Source organism: Hypomesus transpacificus, chromosome 2 (assembly GCF_021917145.1).
Source record: "Hypomesus transpacificus isolate Combined female chromosome 2, fHypTra1, whole genome shotgun sequence".
NCBI lineage: Eukaryota > Metazoa > Chordata > Actinopteri > Osmeriformes > Osmeridae > Hypomesus > Hypomesus transpacificus.
The window spans coordinates 4034743-4052259 of record NC_061061.1 but is presented as its reverse complement, the minus strand read 5'-3'; the positions used below and the strand labels follow the sequence as shown (position 1 = coordinate 4052259).

At 50.0% G+C, this 17517-nt stretch overlaps 1 protein-coding gene and 1 long non-coding RNA gene across 3 annotated transcripts; both read right to left on the bottom strand.

The window, feature by feature from the left end:
- Positions 1-101: 101 nt before the first annotated feature.
- LOC124472174 lies at positions 102-932 on the bottom strand. The gene is made up of 3 exons (XR_006956619.1): positions 874-932; positions 618-741; positions 102-377 (listed from the first exon to the last, which is right to left on the bottom strand). It is a non-coding gene; the product is annotated as an uncharacterized LOC124472174 (long non-coding RNA).
- A 2351-nt stretch (positions 933-3283) lies between these two features.
- On the bottom strand, positions 3284-17198 carry ankrd28b (ankyrin repeat domain 28b). 2 transcript variants are annotated; one of them, XM_047027821.1, is made up of 28 exons: positions 16812-17194; positions 13597-13680; positions 13267-13345; positions 12754-12824; positions 12314-12514; positions 11918-12005; positions 11217-11359; positions 9975-10187; positions 9542-9620; positions 8967-9081; positions 8696-8778; positions 8332-8395; positions 8122-8190; positions 7727-7867; positions 7479-7590; positions 7298-7324; positions 7041-7115; positions 6648-6849; positions 6291-6378; positions 6086-6203; positions 5527-5746; positions 5035-5122; positions 4818-4901; positions 4493-4638; positions 4291-4373; positions 4090-4172; positions 3845-3936; positions 3284-3639 (listed from the first exon to the last, which is right to left on the bottom strand). In XM_047027821.1, exons 1-28 carry the CDS (start codon positions 16836-16838, stop codon positions 3350-3352), a joined length of 3165 nt encoding a protein of 1054 aa, XP_046883777.1. In that variant the 5' UTR covers positions 16839-17194; the 3' UTR covers positions 3284-3349. The 2 variants fall into 2 exon arrangements, with proteins under 2 accessions (XP_046883777.1, XP_046883786.1); XM_047027830.1 differs by lacking the exons at positions 3284-3639; positions 3845-3936 and having other exon boundaries at positions 4089-4172; positions 4493-4640; positions 4819-4901; positions 16812-17198.
- Between the last annotated feature and the right edge of the window lie 319 nt (positions 17199-17517).

Below are 17517 nucleotides of genomic sequence, written 5' to 3'. Positions count from 1 at the left end.
AGGAAATTGAATTGCACTTAACATAGGCTACCAGAGTATTATTGCAATACTACTGCAACAATTTAAAAACAAATAATAATAATAATTTTGAACATTGTCATCGCATGGCAATCAATTATTTATTAAGTCTGCATAAAATATAATGAACACTTGTTGCACAAACATCTAACATCATACAAGACACACACAAAAAACACACGGTAGACCTACATTACAATTATAATTGGTTTTAACTAAACGTCATATATGTTGTTTGGAAAATGAAGCTGGTAATTTTCCAAGTTGGATACTGGGAGTCTGCTGTCGAAGTCCTGCTGCTGCTTTTCCAGTGAGTTCATGTCTCTACTTTCAAGATATGATTGTAGAATCTGGAAAAACTAAATTTGTACATTCATTTTATTTTGATTGAATCATTAATTCAATGATGATGAATTAATATGCAACTAAAGTCAATTACTAAGTTACTTAAGAACTGTGAGAGGTAAAGAAATACACAGATGCATTCTGTTTATACAAATTAATAATATCCCAAACTTAGAGTAAGCCCCATTCATGCATAAATAACTAAACAGTTTCAATCAATAAACCAACAACGGGGTGAGATGTAGAAGACTTACCAGAGCTCTGTTCTGTGGGTTGCTGAGAGATTTCCACTCCTCTATGTTCGCTGCAGGCACTGACATAACGGAGACGATGCACACAGTGATCACAGCAGCTGCTGTCTGGGAAATCAGTCTCATCCTAGTATGAAAAATCATTTCAAATAAAAACAAAACACGTACATTAGCAGGACACCAACCACCAGTGTTTCCCGGTAAAAAGAATTGTCACAACATTCATGTATTTGACACCTAATCAAAAGCATCATCTCACATATCGTTCTTCAGTTCCGTTTATGTGAATGTAAAAAAGTATGTAATCTTCTGTGCTTCTCAGCTTTCATGGTGTTGTTTGGCTTTTATACAATCATGTTATCACTCCCTCCCTTTTACTGGCCCCTCATCTGCCTGCTAATTGAAATAAATCTCCACACAGGAAAAGGTGACATTGCTCAAATAGGTTATAAAAAATGCTGCAGTAATAATGTGTCCATTTAACAGCAGTTGGAGGACGGACATAGCCTACAGCATGTGCTTTATGTAGGTTGCCAGGAGACCATTAAAGCATACTAGCCTTTACTATTCAATACCTCTAATGGTGTATTTTCAAATCAACAGCATTTTTTAAAGATTCCTTTCCCTCATCAACCACGTATGATAATAGGAGGCCATACTTGGGACATTTCAAATCTGTTCATCGGAAACAGTTGGACGCTTACGCACCTCCATTCAAAATCCTCCAAAACTTTAGCAAATATCTATTATATCATTATATCATATTAAGGAGTCAGATGGCTTAGCGGTGAGGGAGTTGGGCTAGTAATCCGAAGGTTGCCGGATCGATTCCCTGCCGTGCCACATGATTTGTGTCCTTGGGCAAGGCACTTCACCCTACTTGCCTCGGGGGGAATGTCCCTGTACTTACTGTAAGTCGCTCTGGGTAAGAGCATCTGCTAAATGACTAAATGTAATGTAATATCAAAACATCAAATCAGATTGAACTAGCACTGGCAAAAAAACCTAAAATAATCTGTTTTTGAGTTAGACATTGAATAAAATAGGCAATTTATAATTTTAGCTTAGTTTCATTTTTCACAGGACCACAGCTAATTCAGTTAGGCTGATAGCAATGACAAAAGATTACCCGTGGTGCAGTTAAAACTATTAATGTAAAACCGTACCAGTGGCACCATCACCATTGTTTGTAATTTATTATAATCACTCTTCCACGTTCCTGGTTGTAGTGTATGGCTACCACTGACTATGGTCGGTTCATTAAATCAACCTGGTTTATGTACTGTAAAAACAAGTGAAAAAACAGGCCATTCTCAGTTCAGTATTAAATAACTCATTTCTTTATTTTATTACTCATAAAATATACAGCAATCTCAGGTACAGAAAGAATTCATGGATGTATCGAATTCACAGTCACAATTTCATATGTACATGCTAGTTTCATCCTTCTAAATGGAAAAAAAGGTTCGGACAACCTCTTGTTGTATTTTGACAAAGCTGGCCATTTGTACATATTTCCAGTTCAAACAATCTTTAGAGACCAAGAAGAGCCATTTTTAAAGAGGCAATCACAAAGGATTGAGTGGTTTCATTTTCCGAAGTTAAAGCAAGCAAAACCTGTCAAGATACATTGATTAATATATGATCAAAAGAAAAATATTTTTTTTTACAACTAAAGAAAATCAAAAGCTGTCCTACCATTGGTTTACAGTGTTTCTCCTCTCAAAGTAAGGCAAGCATAGCCTTATATTTCTTAATATAGTATCAGTGCTTTTCACAATGTTGTAGTACTTACTGTAGTGTGCATCATTGTTCTAGTCTTAGAGCTGCCCCTACACTTGTCCTCTCAGTCACTAATGAAGGCACAAAATGAATGACATAAATAGAACAGAAAAGAATACATGAATAACTTATTTCTAAAAGACTAGGTGGCAATGGACAGTTTACAAATGTCACGTTCATCAACTTAAAAAGACCTGCTGCACACACTCAAAATCAGTTTAAACTACTCATATCAGCAAATACTATGATCTTTTATTTATTTTTTTAACTCTCCAGTCTAAGGAGTTTAAGACATGAATGAGTCTATTAAAATGTTGTTCTTAAAAAATAAATGATTTCCCCCCCCCCCCACTTGTATTACAGACTGAGTCTTAGTGTGTTCTTCGTGTGCGAAAACTTCAGTTAGAACTCCCCACTAAAATCGGAATTATGAAACCTAGATATTGTTTTCAGATCAACCAAAAATGCTTCGTCCAACGTCTACGGTCAAATTAGGTTTACAATGCTTCTGAATATTTTGGTCCCTGTCACTTTAGTACTCGGTGAAGTGCTACTATCCTTCCACTACATGTTATTGCCGTATAAGATTGTTGCTTGCCCACCACCCCCCCCCCCCCCCCCCCCCCCACCGCCCCCCCCACCCCCTCACACACACCATACCGCTTCTCGTGTTGAAGACCCAGCAGGCTAGTACAGCAGCAGTTGCTCAGATCTAGAACCTGGGGTATGGATGAGGTCAGGATGAGTAATGGGCCAGCCTGATGCAGCTCGTCCCTCCCTCCGTCCATCTGGGTCTCTTTAAGGCTCCTGTGCAGCGTTTCACCTCCCCCCGCCTTCCCAAGCTGGCTGTGGTGATTTAAGACACGGCGTGTGTATGTGTGTGTGTGTTTGTATGGGTACGCGTGAGAGTGCGTGCGAGCGCGTGGCCCCTTCCCGCCGTGCCGCCCCGGTCGTCAGTACGTTTCAGAGTCGGAGTCGTTGAGCTCCTCGTCCTTGTAGGAGCCGTCGCGGCGGCCGACGTTGTTGAAGCTGCAGTAGGAGCTGTGGTCGGCGCGGAGCGCGGGCAGGCTGTCGAACGTCACGCTCTTGGAGGGGCTGGTGGTGGTGGTGTAGTGGTTCATGGCACTGAAGGGCAGGCTGGGCGTCGGCGTGCCGTGGGACACGGGCATCATGGTGGCCAGGATGAGGGCCAGGCAGTCGGCCACGTCTTTGTTGGGGGCGCACGCCAAGGCGGGGGTGTAACCTGGGGGAGGGGGGTGGGGGAGGGGCAACAGGAAGAGGTCAGCGCAGGCTGGAGATGCGTCAAGTGATCGCGTGCTGACTGGTTTTCGCTGTTTGTGCTCTCAGCTCCGTGGCTGCGGCGGCAATCCTTGGCTCGGGCCGCGGAGTGTCCGTATCACACTGAGATTTCAAACTGGTGGTGCGGTGCCAGCTGTCCTGGAACTTACCGTTCTCATCCACAGCCAGCACGCTGGCACCCTTGGCTAGTAGCTCCTGCACGACCACAGTCAAACCGTTTCGAGCTGCCACATGTAAGGGCCTGACCCCCAAAAAAAGAAAACACACATTTAGAATGGGCATGTGTACATTTAATCGATGTCATACTTAGAACAAGCTGCGACCATTTCATTCCTTGAAGGTAACTGGCATTAGGCGTTAACGGCAGGTGAGCAACGTGACAAAGGAGACGTACGTCTGTAAGGCTGCGTTCGTCGAGTTGATGAGGTTCCTGTCGGAGATCTTCTCCAATATCAACAAGGCACTGGTTTCATGCCCCTTCGAAAAGCGAGTGACACACGTCAGACTGATTCGAGATGCTGAAACCACAAGCCGCCAGAAGACCACCGCATGTCTGGGGTATACGAAGATGATGTTCAAAGTCAACGTTGCTCACCTTACTGCAGGCGAGATGCAAGGCAGTGTTCTTGACGGCGTCCTGCAGGGTGAGGTCTGCTTTTGCACTGCTCACCAACACCTCTGCAAAAAGGAAACAAAAACAAAACAAGTCACGAATCCTCAAAATGGACAAATCTGCACCTCAGAAACGGGTTTCGCAAAGTCACCCCCTTGCGGTGGGCGAGGCGGGAGGTCCGTACCGACGGCGTTGGTCTGGCCGTTCTCGGCGGCCAACATGAGCGGGGTCTTGCCCGAGGCGTCGACGCTGTTGACCTGGGCGTTGTGGCTCAGCAGCAGCTGGAGACACTCCACGTGGTCGGTGAAGGCGGCCGCGTGCAGGGGGGTCCTGGGCCCGGCGCACAACCACAAAGAGACAGCAGTCACTTCCCGTCGCCTACGCTTCACGAGCTCCGTCAAAGAGATGTACGACTCTACCGTGCCCCCAAGTTGCCACGTCTGCTTCCGCTACCCCCAGTGTCGAGTCTGTCCCCGTGAGCAGCGTCGAATAGCGGCATGTTTACCTACCTTTTTTTGGCGTCGGCCGAGTTGACGATGGCGGGACCCAGCGTGTCGATCAGCATCTCGGCCGCTCCTTCGTTGTCGTTAATCCTGCCGGAGAAAAGGAGACGTGCACTTAGCCTTTGGGCCCGGGAAAAGCCCAGCCGTCGCCATGACAATTTGCGCCATCCCCGTAAACATCCGCCCCCCCGGCAGCGACGGAGGGAGGTGCGTGGGCTCTTACACGGCACAGTGGAGGGGACTGAAGGTGTTGCCCTCCGTCTTCTGGAAGATCTCCTGCTCCAGCAGCACCTCCACACACGTGTCGTGGCCTGCGGGGGAAGACACGCGCTCACGTGAGACCCCCCCGCCCACAGCACGATGCTCCAGAGCAGGCGAACGCTCTTCTCGCGTCGCCGTGTGAATCACGTGGACAGACGAGGGGAGAAGCCGCTGCGAAGCGAGGGGCCTGAAAAACCCACTGTGGGGTTTGAACACGACGGGACCGTTTCTGAACACGGTTTTTGTTTTGTTTGTTGCATTTTTCATCCTTACATACTACATTGGACAGTTTGTAAGTAAAGCACGACAGGAACGGTAGGGAGAGAGAGAGAGGGGAAAACACGACCCCCCCAAACGGCCGAGGCCGGATTTGAACCCTTGAGGCCTCGAGCCTACGCGGCGACGCGCGCTCGTCCGCCGAGCGACCGCGGCGCCGTTCCCGCCCCGCTCCTACCGTTGTAGCAGGCCCAGTGCAGAGGCGTGTAGCCCTGGTTGTCGGTGACGACGGGGAGGGTCTCCACGCTCTGGGCGGCGTGCAGGAGCCCCCCCAGCACCCCGATGTGGCCGCAGGCGGCCGCCAGGTGGATGGGGGTGCGCCCCTTACAGTCCCGCGTCAGGAAGCTGGCGCTGTGCTGCAGCAGGGCCTCCACACACTCCTCGTGGCCCGTCACCGCCTGGACACACACACACACACGCCGTGTCATAGAGCTGAATACGCGCCACACTGCAAAGTGGAATCTTTTTTTTGTTCGTAGTGAGCTTGCTTATGCTTAAGACAAGTACATTTTGCTGGCACTGCAGTAATAGCGTTTCGCGAGACAAGATTTCTTAAAATAATGTTATTGACTTGAATTAAGGTCAAGCCATGTATACTACAAAACAAGTCCAACTAGATTGACAACCTAAAAATAAAAGATTCACACTCAGACGTGTGGTTGTTGCAGGGCATGTTCTGATGGACTCCTACTCTGCGTCTGTGTGTGCCTGTAAGACCAGCGAGACCTCCTCCTCACCCCCCTGTGCAGCGCGGTCCTCCCCCACTTGTCTTTGGCTTCTACGTTGGCTCCCTTGTTGAGCAGGGAGTACACGCAGTCCGTGTGCCCGCTCAGCACCGCCAGCATCAGCGGGGTCCTGGGGAGCACGGGAAAACAACAACAACGGTGACCTAGAGACGTCGACGAGTTCACAGACGTCCCCCGGCCCGAACGGCTCCCTTACTGTCCGTTGCCGTCCTGGATGTCCACGGCGCTCTGGTGGTCGGCGTTTCCGATCAGCAGGCGTAAACACTCAGAGTGGCCGTTGGTGGCTGGAGAGAGGGAGAGGGGGCACGTGTTACATTTACATGTAGTCTTTTAGCAGACGCTCTTATCCAGAGCGACTTACAGTACGTACAGGGACATTCCCCCCCCGAGGCAAGTAGGGTGAAGTGCCTTGGCCCCAAGGACACCGCGTCATGCGCACCGGACGGGAATCGAGCTGGCAACCTTCAGATTACAAGCCCGATGCTCAACCCGCTCAGCCATCCGACTCCCACCTGAGCACAGGACGGCTTAACGACTGGGGGGGGGGGTCTACCTGCAGCATGGATGGGGGTCCTTTTCAGGGTGAAGTCCTTCACGAGGATGGAGGCCCCCTGGTTAATGAGGACGTCCACGCACTCGACGTGGCCCTTGAAGGCGGCCAGGTCCAGAGGCGTGCGCCCCTGGCCGTTCCTCACGTCCAGGTCCAGCAGCGACTGCACCAGCACCTCCATGGCGTGGTGGTGGCCGTGGTACGCCTGGACACAATACAAGGACCCAAACTATGACACGTGGAGAGAGAACCGACCGTTGACTTGGTGTTTTCTTTTTTGGTAAAGCCTATAACCATTTTTTTAATTTTATTTTTTACAGGTAGTAAATGTACGCTTGTCTGTACGTTACCACACAAGTCCATCTATCTGAAGAACAACCTTCCAGCGGTACTCACAGCTAGGTGCAGTGGGCTGATGGGGGCTCGGACGTCAGAGTCGTTCAGGATGTCTGTCCCCGACGTCTCCATTAGCTGAGGAGCAGAGGTGGGAGGAGTCATCTTTCGAATCGCAGAAAATAGGCGACACCTCACATGGAAGAACGCGTCGGTTTTTCTACACGCGACGCAGGCTAAAAGAGTGAACGGAACGCGGCAAATGACGAAACGACACCGCGGTGTAGAAGAAGGACGACCGCTTCTCGGTCGGCACTCACCACATCCAGAGGCGTTTCACTCGCGATCTGTAACGAAAAAAAAGCCACACGCCACATTAACCCCCCCGGTCGCAATCCCTGACCACGTGACCCACATTCAGCACTGTCAACAAACGCATGTGTCGGGACGGCGGGCCCCGGGCCTCTCCCCTCCCCCGCCGTGTCGTCGTGTGTCTCTCACCAGCTCCAGGCAGAGGCGGTGTCCGTACGCCGAGGCGTAGTGCACGGCGTTGTAGCCCTGACCGTCCCGGATCCCCGGGTTTGCGTCGTTTCGCAGCAGGTATTCCAGGCACCTGGGAAACCAGACCGAAACAAAAAGACTTAGCCATGACACCTGTAATGACTGTGGAAAATACAGAACCACTCCACACACACACATAACATGGAAGACAAGTAAATGGACAAAATCCCCCCCCCCAAAACTCGTACTTTCCGTCCGTGTCCGAGGCAGCGGCGTAGTGGAGCGGCGAGCAGCCCCTCTCGTCCAGGTCGTTGACGCTGGCCCCGGAGCCCACCAGGGCAAACAGGCACTGGTAGTTACAGTTAGCCGCGGCGTAGTGCAAGGGGGTCCTGGAGGGACGTGGGAACACAGTGAGGCCTCGGATGCGTTTGTCATGAGGGGGCACGGGTTTCATGACAGGCGGGGCGGCGGCACGACAGCGTTTTGGAGGCGGCCAAATCTGTCCGGTCGCTTATGACGAAGTCAATGACGTTTAATGGCTGCCTCCAAACGGCTGCCCCACCCACGTTTGAAAGCAGGTTTGTCACATTCTTTTGAAACTCTCGACGCAGGTGGAGATGAAGGGGAGTGTGAGGTTCCTCACCTTCCAAAGCTGTCTTTTCTGTTGAAGTCTGCCCCGGTGTTGAGCAGCAAATTCAGACATTCCAGGTTCCTAGGGGAGGGGGTTAAAAAAATGACCATTAGCAATCAGGCGGTGCGGGACAGCAGATCAGTCAGGAGCTCGTCAGACCACGAAGGCACTCTGGCCGGAGGAGGTGCTGTGACGAGGAGAGCTAGGGGCTCTTCGACTCACCCTCCAGCTGCTGCAGCGTGTAAACAGGTCCTTCCAAAGTCGTCCGGGGTGTCTATGTCAAAGCCTGCGTCAGAGGAGCAGATTAGGAGCGCTATACGACCCCCTTCCTGGTCTGGGTTCATAGAAGGTTTTTCGGGAGTCACACACCTAAGTATCTGTTAATCCCTGCCCTGATCACCTTTAATATCCTTAAAAGTGGAATTAATAACACCAAAGGCCTCCTATTTATTTCGCTCTGGATAAGAGCGTCTGCTAAATGACTAAATGTAAATTTAGCGAGCGTAGTAAATAGCTTTAATCAAATGAAAGTGTTATTCGAGGCGGGAACATGCAGGCCAGGAACACGGCGTCCCACATTGCCAACCTGAAGAGAGAAGCTTCCGGCAGCAGTCGGAGAATCCACTGAGGGCTGCCAGGTGCAGGGGGAACATTCCGTGGACTCCTCGTCTGCAAACGGGTAAACAAAATCACAGACTTGTTATTCCCGTCGCGTTTACCCAGCATCGTTTGCACTCCACCCGCGCAAGGAGCTGGCGGCTCATCGAGCTAAACCCGTGATTCCACGAGGCCATTCGACTAAGGTGCAGGTCATGTGACCCCCCAGCGAGGGGGGGGGGGGCCGTGCGCTGGCTTACTTTGCCGTGTCGGCGCCGTTGGTGATGAGGGTGTTGATGAGCAGCTCGTGGCCGTAGCGAGTGGCGATGTGCAGCGGTGTGTTTCCGTTCCGGTCTTCGCAGTCGATCTCGGCGCCTGCCAAAGGAACGCAACAGAGCCTGCTCAGTCGTCACCCGCCCGGACACGGACTGGGGTCCGGAGGCGGCCAAGGACGCGGAGCTGCCGCGCAGACGGAGGGACCGAACACGTGTCATGAAGGTGGAGGTTGGACCTATGCTTGTTCTATGATATGAAAAATATCAACTTTTTTTTTTTTTGGTGTGAAATATGTCATATCAGTCAGAAGCGCAGTATGTTTATTCATGTAACCTTGTATAAATATGCGTGTACACAGAACAGGGTCACAACTAGGGCATCGCCCTCGATCCTATCCCTCTCTCCCGCGATGTAACGGTATTAAAAGGCTCTAAAAAAGGTGGTTTCTATTTCTGGGGTGGAGACCGGTTTTCCGTCCGACGTCTGTCGAAGACCCGCCTCACTAGCGAAGCCATCGGAGTCTGGGGGGAGGATGCGTTTGCCCTTCACAGGGCCTCACCGTTCTGGATGACCGCTTGGGAGCGGGAGAAGCGCCCGTGGATGGCCGTCATGTGGAGGGGGGTCTTTCCGTCTTTACTCTGTGGGGTCAAGAGGGGCGAGGGGGACACGCTCAGTCTGGGCAGAAGCTAACCCCCCCCCCAGGCTGAGGAAAGCTCCAACCAAACTCTAGAGCAGGGCTTCCCAATCCTGGTCCTCGGGCCTCCCTGCCCTGCATGTTTTAGACGTTTCCCTGCTCCAACACACCTGATTCCAATGAATGGGTCGTTATCTAGTTATGCAGAAGCCTGCTAACGACCATTCATTGGAATCAGGTGTGTTGGAGCAGGGAAACGTCTAAAACATGCAGGGCAGGGAGGCCCGGGGACCAGGATTGGGAACCCCTGCTCTAGAGCGTTGTGTAACAGATCTGCGACGGCGAGGCGGACCCTCACCTTGATGTTGACGTCGGCACCGTTGCCCACCAGCAGCTCCAGGCACAGCGCCCCGTGGCGCGAGGCGGCGGTGAAGTGGAGCGGGGCGAAGCCCTTCTCGTTCACCTGGTTGACATTGGCGCCGCACTCGATCAGCTCGTTCACCACCACGTCCTGCCCGTTGTAGCACGCCACGTGCAGTGGGGTGTTGCCGTAGGTGTTGGGCTCGTTGATCTGGACACGGAGAGGGAGGGAGGGCGGGATGGAGAGTGGTTGAAGAGAGGGAGGGATGGAGAGGGAGGGAGAAATGGAGAGTGGTTCAAGAGAGGGAGGGATGGATGGAGGGGGCGAGAGGGAGGGAGGGATGGAGGGGGCGAGAGGGAGGGAGGGATGGAGGGGGCGAGAGGGAGGGAGGGATGGAGGGGGTGAGAGGGAGGGAGGGATGGAGGGGGCGAGAGGGAGGGAGGGAGGGATGGAGGGGGTGAGAGGGAGGGAGGGATGGAGGGGGTGAGAGGGAGGGAGGGTTGGAGAGTGGTTGAAGAGAGGGAGGGAGGGATGGAGGGAGTGAGAGGGAGGGATGGCGGGGCTCAGATTAGCAGTGTCTCCATTGTCATGGGTTATTATAGATTAGAGACATTAGAGACAGCCTGAGCAGACAGAGCTGACTGTCCAGAGCGCTCAGCAGCGTCACTCTTCTGTATACATCATACAGGAAATCATTCCATATCCCATTAGGGCTTCAGTGCTGTTTTAGTCCAGTTGATGCAGTCTAATACAGTCAGAGGGGCCCATCGGTCAATAGCAGGCCGCTCAATATGAAACGCTGCGGGCTGAGCTCAAGTTGCAAGTTTATCTGCCACTGGTACACTGAAATTCTTGGTATTGCTCCTTTCAACGGTTTCCTAGCAGTCTAACCTAAATACTATATGGTTCCTAATCTTGACTTCCACGCATAACAATCCCAATCGTATGCAAGCGAACACTTTTATAAACAACATATAATACCGCATGAACATGAAGGAATCCTCTAAAGTAGACGTCTCCAACCCTGCTCCCAGAGAACGACCTTGTACTACCTAGCTGGAGTTCGAACCCTCATCGAGCACAGCCGACTTCTGATTGGTCTGGCTGATGTATTGAATCCGGCTCGCGTCAACAGGGGTTGGAGCAAAGACCTTGGGGGGAGGTAGACAGCTCTGCGGGACCAGGGTTGGAGACCCCCCCCCCCCCCCCCACAGCCGGTGGGAGCCGGTAGAAACTCACGTCGGAGCCCAGGTCCAGGAGGTACTTGACCACGCTGATCATCCCGCTGGACGCGGCGGCGTGCAGCGGCGTGTAGGCCTTCTTGTCCTTGCAGGCCACCTCGGCGCCGTGGGACGCCAGGATCTTCACCACCTCAATGTGCCCTGCGAAACCGCCGAAGACAGAGAGGGGGAGTCAGCTGGCTGAGCGGTTAGGGAATCGGGTAAGTAATCGGAAGGTTGCCGGATCGATTCCCGTCTGTGCCAAATGACGTTGTGTCCTCGGGCAAGGCACTTCACCCTACTTGCCTCGGGGGAATGTCCCTGTACTTACTGTAAGTCGCTCTGGATAAGAGCGTCTGCTAAATGACTAACATGTAAATGTAAAGAGAGGGGGAGAAGAATGTCAGCAAAAAATGAAAAAAGAAAACGTTATCTTTAGTGTTCAAAAGATAACCCAGGTATGCAGAGTGGCAGCTCAGTTGCAACTGTCGCAGAAAAATCGAATAATGATTACACAGTACACCTGACGAGGTGTGCACGGCAAAGACGCAAAGCTGACGCAAACACACAGGCCCAGTCCCTTGTGAAAGAAAATTCTAGCTGGACCGTGTAGATGTGAACATAGTCAAAATGGCGGATTCAATATCAGGGGGGGGGGGGGAGAAGGGAGATCCGAACACAATGTACCACATATAGATGTACAAGTGTGCGTCGGCTTACCCATGTAGGCAGCCCAGTGGATGGCGCGGCGGTCCTTCTTGTCGAACGCATTGATGTTGGCTCCTCGAGACAGCAGGATCCTCACCATCTGATGGCCGGGGGGGCGTGGACACAGGGTCAGACACGGGACGGCAACAGATGCATCCAATAGAAGACCAACAGAGCAGCGTAAGGTCATGGTGAGAGGACACGCTCCCAACGCAAAGCAGTGCTCGGTCGAACACAAACACGGCCTACGATAAATAACGAAGCTACCGCCTTGGCCCCTATGGACAATCGATTGAAGTTCTGCGTTGATTTCGATATTTTTCGGCTCCAATTTCAAGGACATCTGACCCTCAGGTCTAGTACGTTTAGGGGGGTGTGGGGGGGCGGGGCAGGCGGACCCAGACTGACCTCCATGTGACCGCTGAAGGCGGCGTGGTGCAGCGGCGTGCGCCCCGCCCGATCCGACACGTTGACGTTGCTGAGCAGGGGCACCAGGGCCTCGGCGCAGCGGACGGCCTTGTTGGCGGCGGCGATGTGAAGCGGCGTCTGCCAGTTCTTGTCCCGGGCGTTGACGTCCGCCGAGTGTTTCAGCAGCACCTGGACCGCCTCCTGGGGAGAGGACGGGGGGGGGGGGGGTCGCGGTGAGCAGCGGGGCCAGGAGACGTACGCAGACGGTGGAGGAACAGAGAGAGAGCGGAGAGGAAGAGAGTGGAGAGGAGAGAGGTGAGGCGAGAGAAACCGGCGATGGCCGAAGAGCGAACGGAGAGCGCAAAAGAGAGACACAGACGCGGAAAGAGAGCGAGAGAAGACGGAGCAAGGGAGGGACTGACGGAGACCATCCCACGTACCTCACTGCACGATGCCACCGCCCGGTGGAGAGGGGTGAGCCACTTGTTGTCTTTGGCATTTACACGGGCTCCTTGAAGGGAGGGAACACACAGTCCATTAGGGGCCTCAGTCTCTGGCAGGCGTATGAGTCATGTCACTCGATAATGCGACATATCAAAGGAGTACGAGTGTACAAAACACACTTATGGGGCTATTTTAAGACACGGACATCCAAAGAGCACTGCGAGTCCTGTTCCTTTATATCTACCATCAGGGTACACATTAACGGGTCTCCGACAGAGATTAATGAGGAGGGGGAAAAAATATGATACAAATGAAGATATCACCTATAGGACAAAAAAAACTAACATCTTCACTAATTATTTGGGGTCCATTTCCACACCAAAACATGTGGTCACAAAAAGACATGCCCTAAAGCAAACTTGAGATGTCACGGATGTTGCATTAGAGCAGACTTCAGACAAATAGGTCACCCAACGTCTAATGAGCCCCTTTCATGAACAACAACTCACCAGACAGAATCAGCAGTTCGATAATTTCGGCATCTCCGAGATAGGCTGCTGCGTGCAGAGGGGTTCGCTTCTCATTGTCCTGTAACGGTTTGGAGGGAGGGGGGGGAATTAGAGAAGCCCACTGCAGCTGTTTCCTCTACACTATTCTTAAAGATCCGGGGATGGAAACAAAAGTCTTACACGGGGCGTTTACGATGCTATCCATCGGTTAACCACGAGATCTTATCGTTAAAATGTCGCAACCATTTCGAAAAAGTGGTCGGGTAGTGGAGCAGATTAGAGGAGGAGGCGTCGGGGGGGGGAAGATTCGCTCGTGGTGGGTGGGTTTACCTGAACGTTGACGTCTTCCTTCTTAAATATGATAGAGCGGACTTCGTCTGGGTCCACATTGAAGATGGCTTTCAGCAGAGCAGGCTGGAAGGGAGAAGCAACTGAGTGAGTCACGGAGTACAATATCCAAATGGTAGCAAGCTGGTCAGTAGTCAGTACACACACACGAGTCTTTGCCCAAAACCAAAATGCACTTTGCCACATGAAGGAAACCAGAAACACTGGGCCAACCCTGGGGTCTGTTCACGCTCACTGCAGTGCATTCTGCAGACTCCTGACAGGGCAGAGGTCACACGGAGCTCTTGCTGGTGAACTACCCTCCAGCACATGACTTATCGGACGAGTCAGGACGGAGAAAGCCAAATTCCTACTATTCAGGGGTAAAAGAAAATCCCTGAAGAGCTTCTGCCTCAAACGTCTCTGAGGGAGTGGAATTTTGCCTTCACTTCTGATCAAATGGAATATTTTGAGCACAGTATTCTATGATCTGCCTCTTCAGGGGTGTAACCTTGTGTCCCAGCTGCCCCATGTCACTACAGCATCCACGACAAGAGGGTGGGAAAGCGAAAAGGAGGTCACGCTTGAACAGATAGAAGAGCTGAAAGCCCCTGCTGTAGAGACCTCTAGGTAACATATTTAACATCCCACCCTGCAAATTGTCAAATAATTCAGTGAAAAAAAAACAAACAACCGCAATAATCCTCTTCCTGTCCTTGCATGCCCCTCGCCAGACGTTTCCGCCGAAAATTCCTACGAGTCCAATCCTTGTGCAACCTTTCCTCTGTGACAATGGAACACGAACCAGTTCCCCAGAATAAAGGTGAATCACGATTTCCTCGCAAAAGGCCTGAAGCCGAATGCTCATTGCACTACTCACATGCTGACACCTTACGATCAGTGCTCCAGGACATGCCAACTCGCAACGCCATCCTATGACTCATTTCTGGCATATTTACTGGAACGCCACCCATGGAGAATTTGGGTCTGATCATGCTGCCATCTTTTCGCCAAGGGGCGGAGAGAAGAGTGACATCGATAATAAGTCTGCAGGCAGGGAACCCCATCTAGCCAGTTGGAACACTGCCTAGCCACGAAACAGGAATCTAACTATTAAGTCTGCATTCAACTACTAATAAGTTGCCAGAAAAGTTAGTCAACAGTCATGAAAAAAAGCCATCTCATAATTGTATTTGAATCCATGTAGTATGCGATACAGTGAGCAGGATTTGTTTTTCTTTCTACACACGCGCATAAATGTGCAAACCACCCAGGGCATGTTTTCCTCGGGGCTGCATATGTCACTGAACGGCAGCCCAGCTAATTAAGCTAATGGAGCTGCTCCTCCTGCTGTGTCAGCAACCTTCCACAAAGCCCAGCCCTCCAAGTGATGGCTCCACATCTCCCGTGACTCGACAGGAAAACACGCGAGGGGAAAAGCTATCGCTTGCAATTTATTGACTGGGGAACTGCCTGAAGAAGAAAAAAAATGAATGCTCTGCCATCTTAATCGGCAAGAAATATCAAAAGGTATACGCAAGCCTAATATGACAATGCTCCTCTACTCTTGCCCGATTAACGCCAGCCATTTTTCAATTCCCTTGCAGGACAGTTGTACGGCCACTGTGAGCCTGTTACATGCTGAGCTTCATGATATTTGAAAGAAGCATTCACACATATCTGAACCAACGGAAGGCTTGCTTCTAATGACATACTGAAGTGTTGTGAAACATGCACAGTGACCCAAGGCTTCGACAAAAAAATACAGCCAACTAAAAACTAGGCCAGTTATATTTATGTTTAACCTTCTGGTCAGACCTGTTGGGAAAGACTATTCAAACATTTGTAATAATTGACAACAAATCTCTAACTTCTTCTACACTATCCATACACATACACTTGGGAAATGGACATCCATTTATGCTTCCTTTATGAAGAAGGCATGAAGTGTAAGGACCCTAAGCATGACAGACTACACAAACTTGGCTCAATACCATGTCAAATACCTAATACAAGGACTCAAGACTACAGATAAATGAAGCTTGATCTAAGAAAACTGTCCTCCAAACAATGGTTGACTCAAAATGCCTCATTCTGTTACAAAGATACACACATTTCTGCAGGGTACAATTGAGGTTAGAACTCTTAAAAAGCTGCTTCAGTGTAACAAGTAAGCGCTTGTTGTGCCATAAGTCTTTCAATTAAAAATATCTGTATAGCCCTTTCAGATTAAGGCAATGCACACAAAGCTACATTTTGTTTATTTGAGGTCTAGCCCTGCATCAGCGTACAAGATTGTTTTTGCCTTTTAAGCACGACCCTGTACCTCATAGTTAATACCATCACCATGGAGACATCTATTTGGCAACTGCTGGGCCTCTGTCTGAACACATGATCATTCATGCATTAGATGGAGATGAGGCTAGATGAGGGTAAAACACAATAGAATAGATACCCTCGTGTTGATATGTGTGTATCTTACAGCCTCATGGCACCACTGATAAATACAACGTATAAGGTAGCTAAAATAGTCTTCAGTGCGACTGTAACATTAAAAGGAGTGCCAACTAAGACTACTGAGGGTAGCTAATACAAATCCGTCACAAGTACTAGTGAACTGAGAGTGCGTTGACAGTGCAATGGGCATTAGTAATCGACACTAACTAGTTATAAAAGGTTGCCGAATAAAAAGACTGTCAACAAGTACTCGTGTTCAGCAGTTTATTAGTTAGCAAGCTAGACTGGCAACATTCGGTAAATTTTTTAGCAATAATTGTGCACTATCCCGTGCTTTCAGTGCTAACTAGCTGATCTAGCTACTGAAACGTTGCATGGAAGCTCAGGTCTAGCTAGATACCAGTTTCACATCTGGTTATGCTAGCCATTAATTGCTAACTGGATCTCCACTTATTTAATTTTAGCTTCGTAGCCACGAAATTACATGACCTGGTCTTGGCTTCTTAAAACTAGAGCAACTAGTTAGCCATCTAGCTACTGACTGTAGGTCGTACAACTGGACAAGACAGGCTACAAAGTTAGCTAGCGTAACCACATTGCCTTTCAGTTAGATACTTAGCTAGGCTACAGTAGCTAACACTATCAACGTTGTCTGCTAGCCCTGTACTGTAGGGTCATCCCCTACACAGCCGTCGCACAATCATCCTCCTGTTGAAGTAGGCTATGCTAAGTAGCGAGCTTTTGGCACACTTGTAACTTACCTGGTCTCGTATTTTGAGAACCACCATATTTCAATGGTTTTAAATGATCTCATGCAGAGTAAGTTGATGTTCGTCGTCTTTTCAATGTACGTTGATGCCCAAAACACTCTCTTCTTGTGAACAGTTAGCTACTGCGAGGCCTTTGCTAGCTAGCTGTGTGTTTTTCAACGATGAAGATGAAGCAGAGGAAACTCCATAACATTACCGCCACCGTACTCGACGTCCCAGAGAGACACAATTTCATTGGCTAAAGAATGGCAGGAACACAATAACACGATTAGCGAGTGGTTAATTCCTTGCTACCCACAACTGACAGCTCTGTCGTTGTGTGTTCAATTCAGAGCACTGTCAAATCACATCTCAGAACTAGCCTACATGATGCGGATTTCATTCGAGGAGGGGTTCGATAGCGCACACACAACAAAAGCAACATAGATAAGCACATAGTGCCTACTATTGCCTACATTGTGCAGAAAATAAATATATAGAATTCGATATATTGATTAGTCGATAGTAGTAGATGCAGGTAAAAAGAAGAGAGAAAATGAGATAAGAATGCATCCTTGCCAAATTAGTAGTTCCGTACGTTATTTTAAGTTCTATAAAATCAAAAAAATTACATTTGGACACTAGATGGCAATACCGAGACTGACAAGTTATTGGGCTTAAGAGGACAGGGCCATGTCATGATTTGTATCAAATTTGC

Coding starts and splice junctions, on each gene's coding strand:
- ankrd28b (XM_047027821.1), bottom strand. CDS start 16,838: ATGGTGGTTCTCAAAATACGAGACCAG. Junction 9,621..9,974: donor GTGCCGACGTCAACATCAAG/GTGAGGGTCCGC, acceptor TTGACCCCACAG/AGTAAAGACGGAAAGACCCC. Junction 8,779..8,966: donor AACGGCGCCGACACGGCAAA/GTAAGCCAGCGC, acceptor ACCCGTTTGCAG/ACGAGGAGTCCACGGAATGT.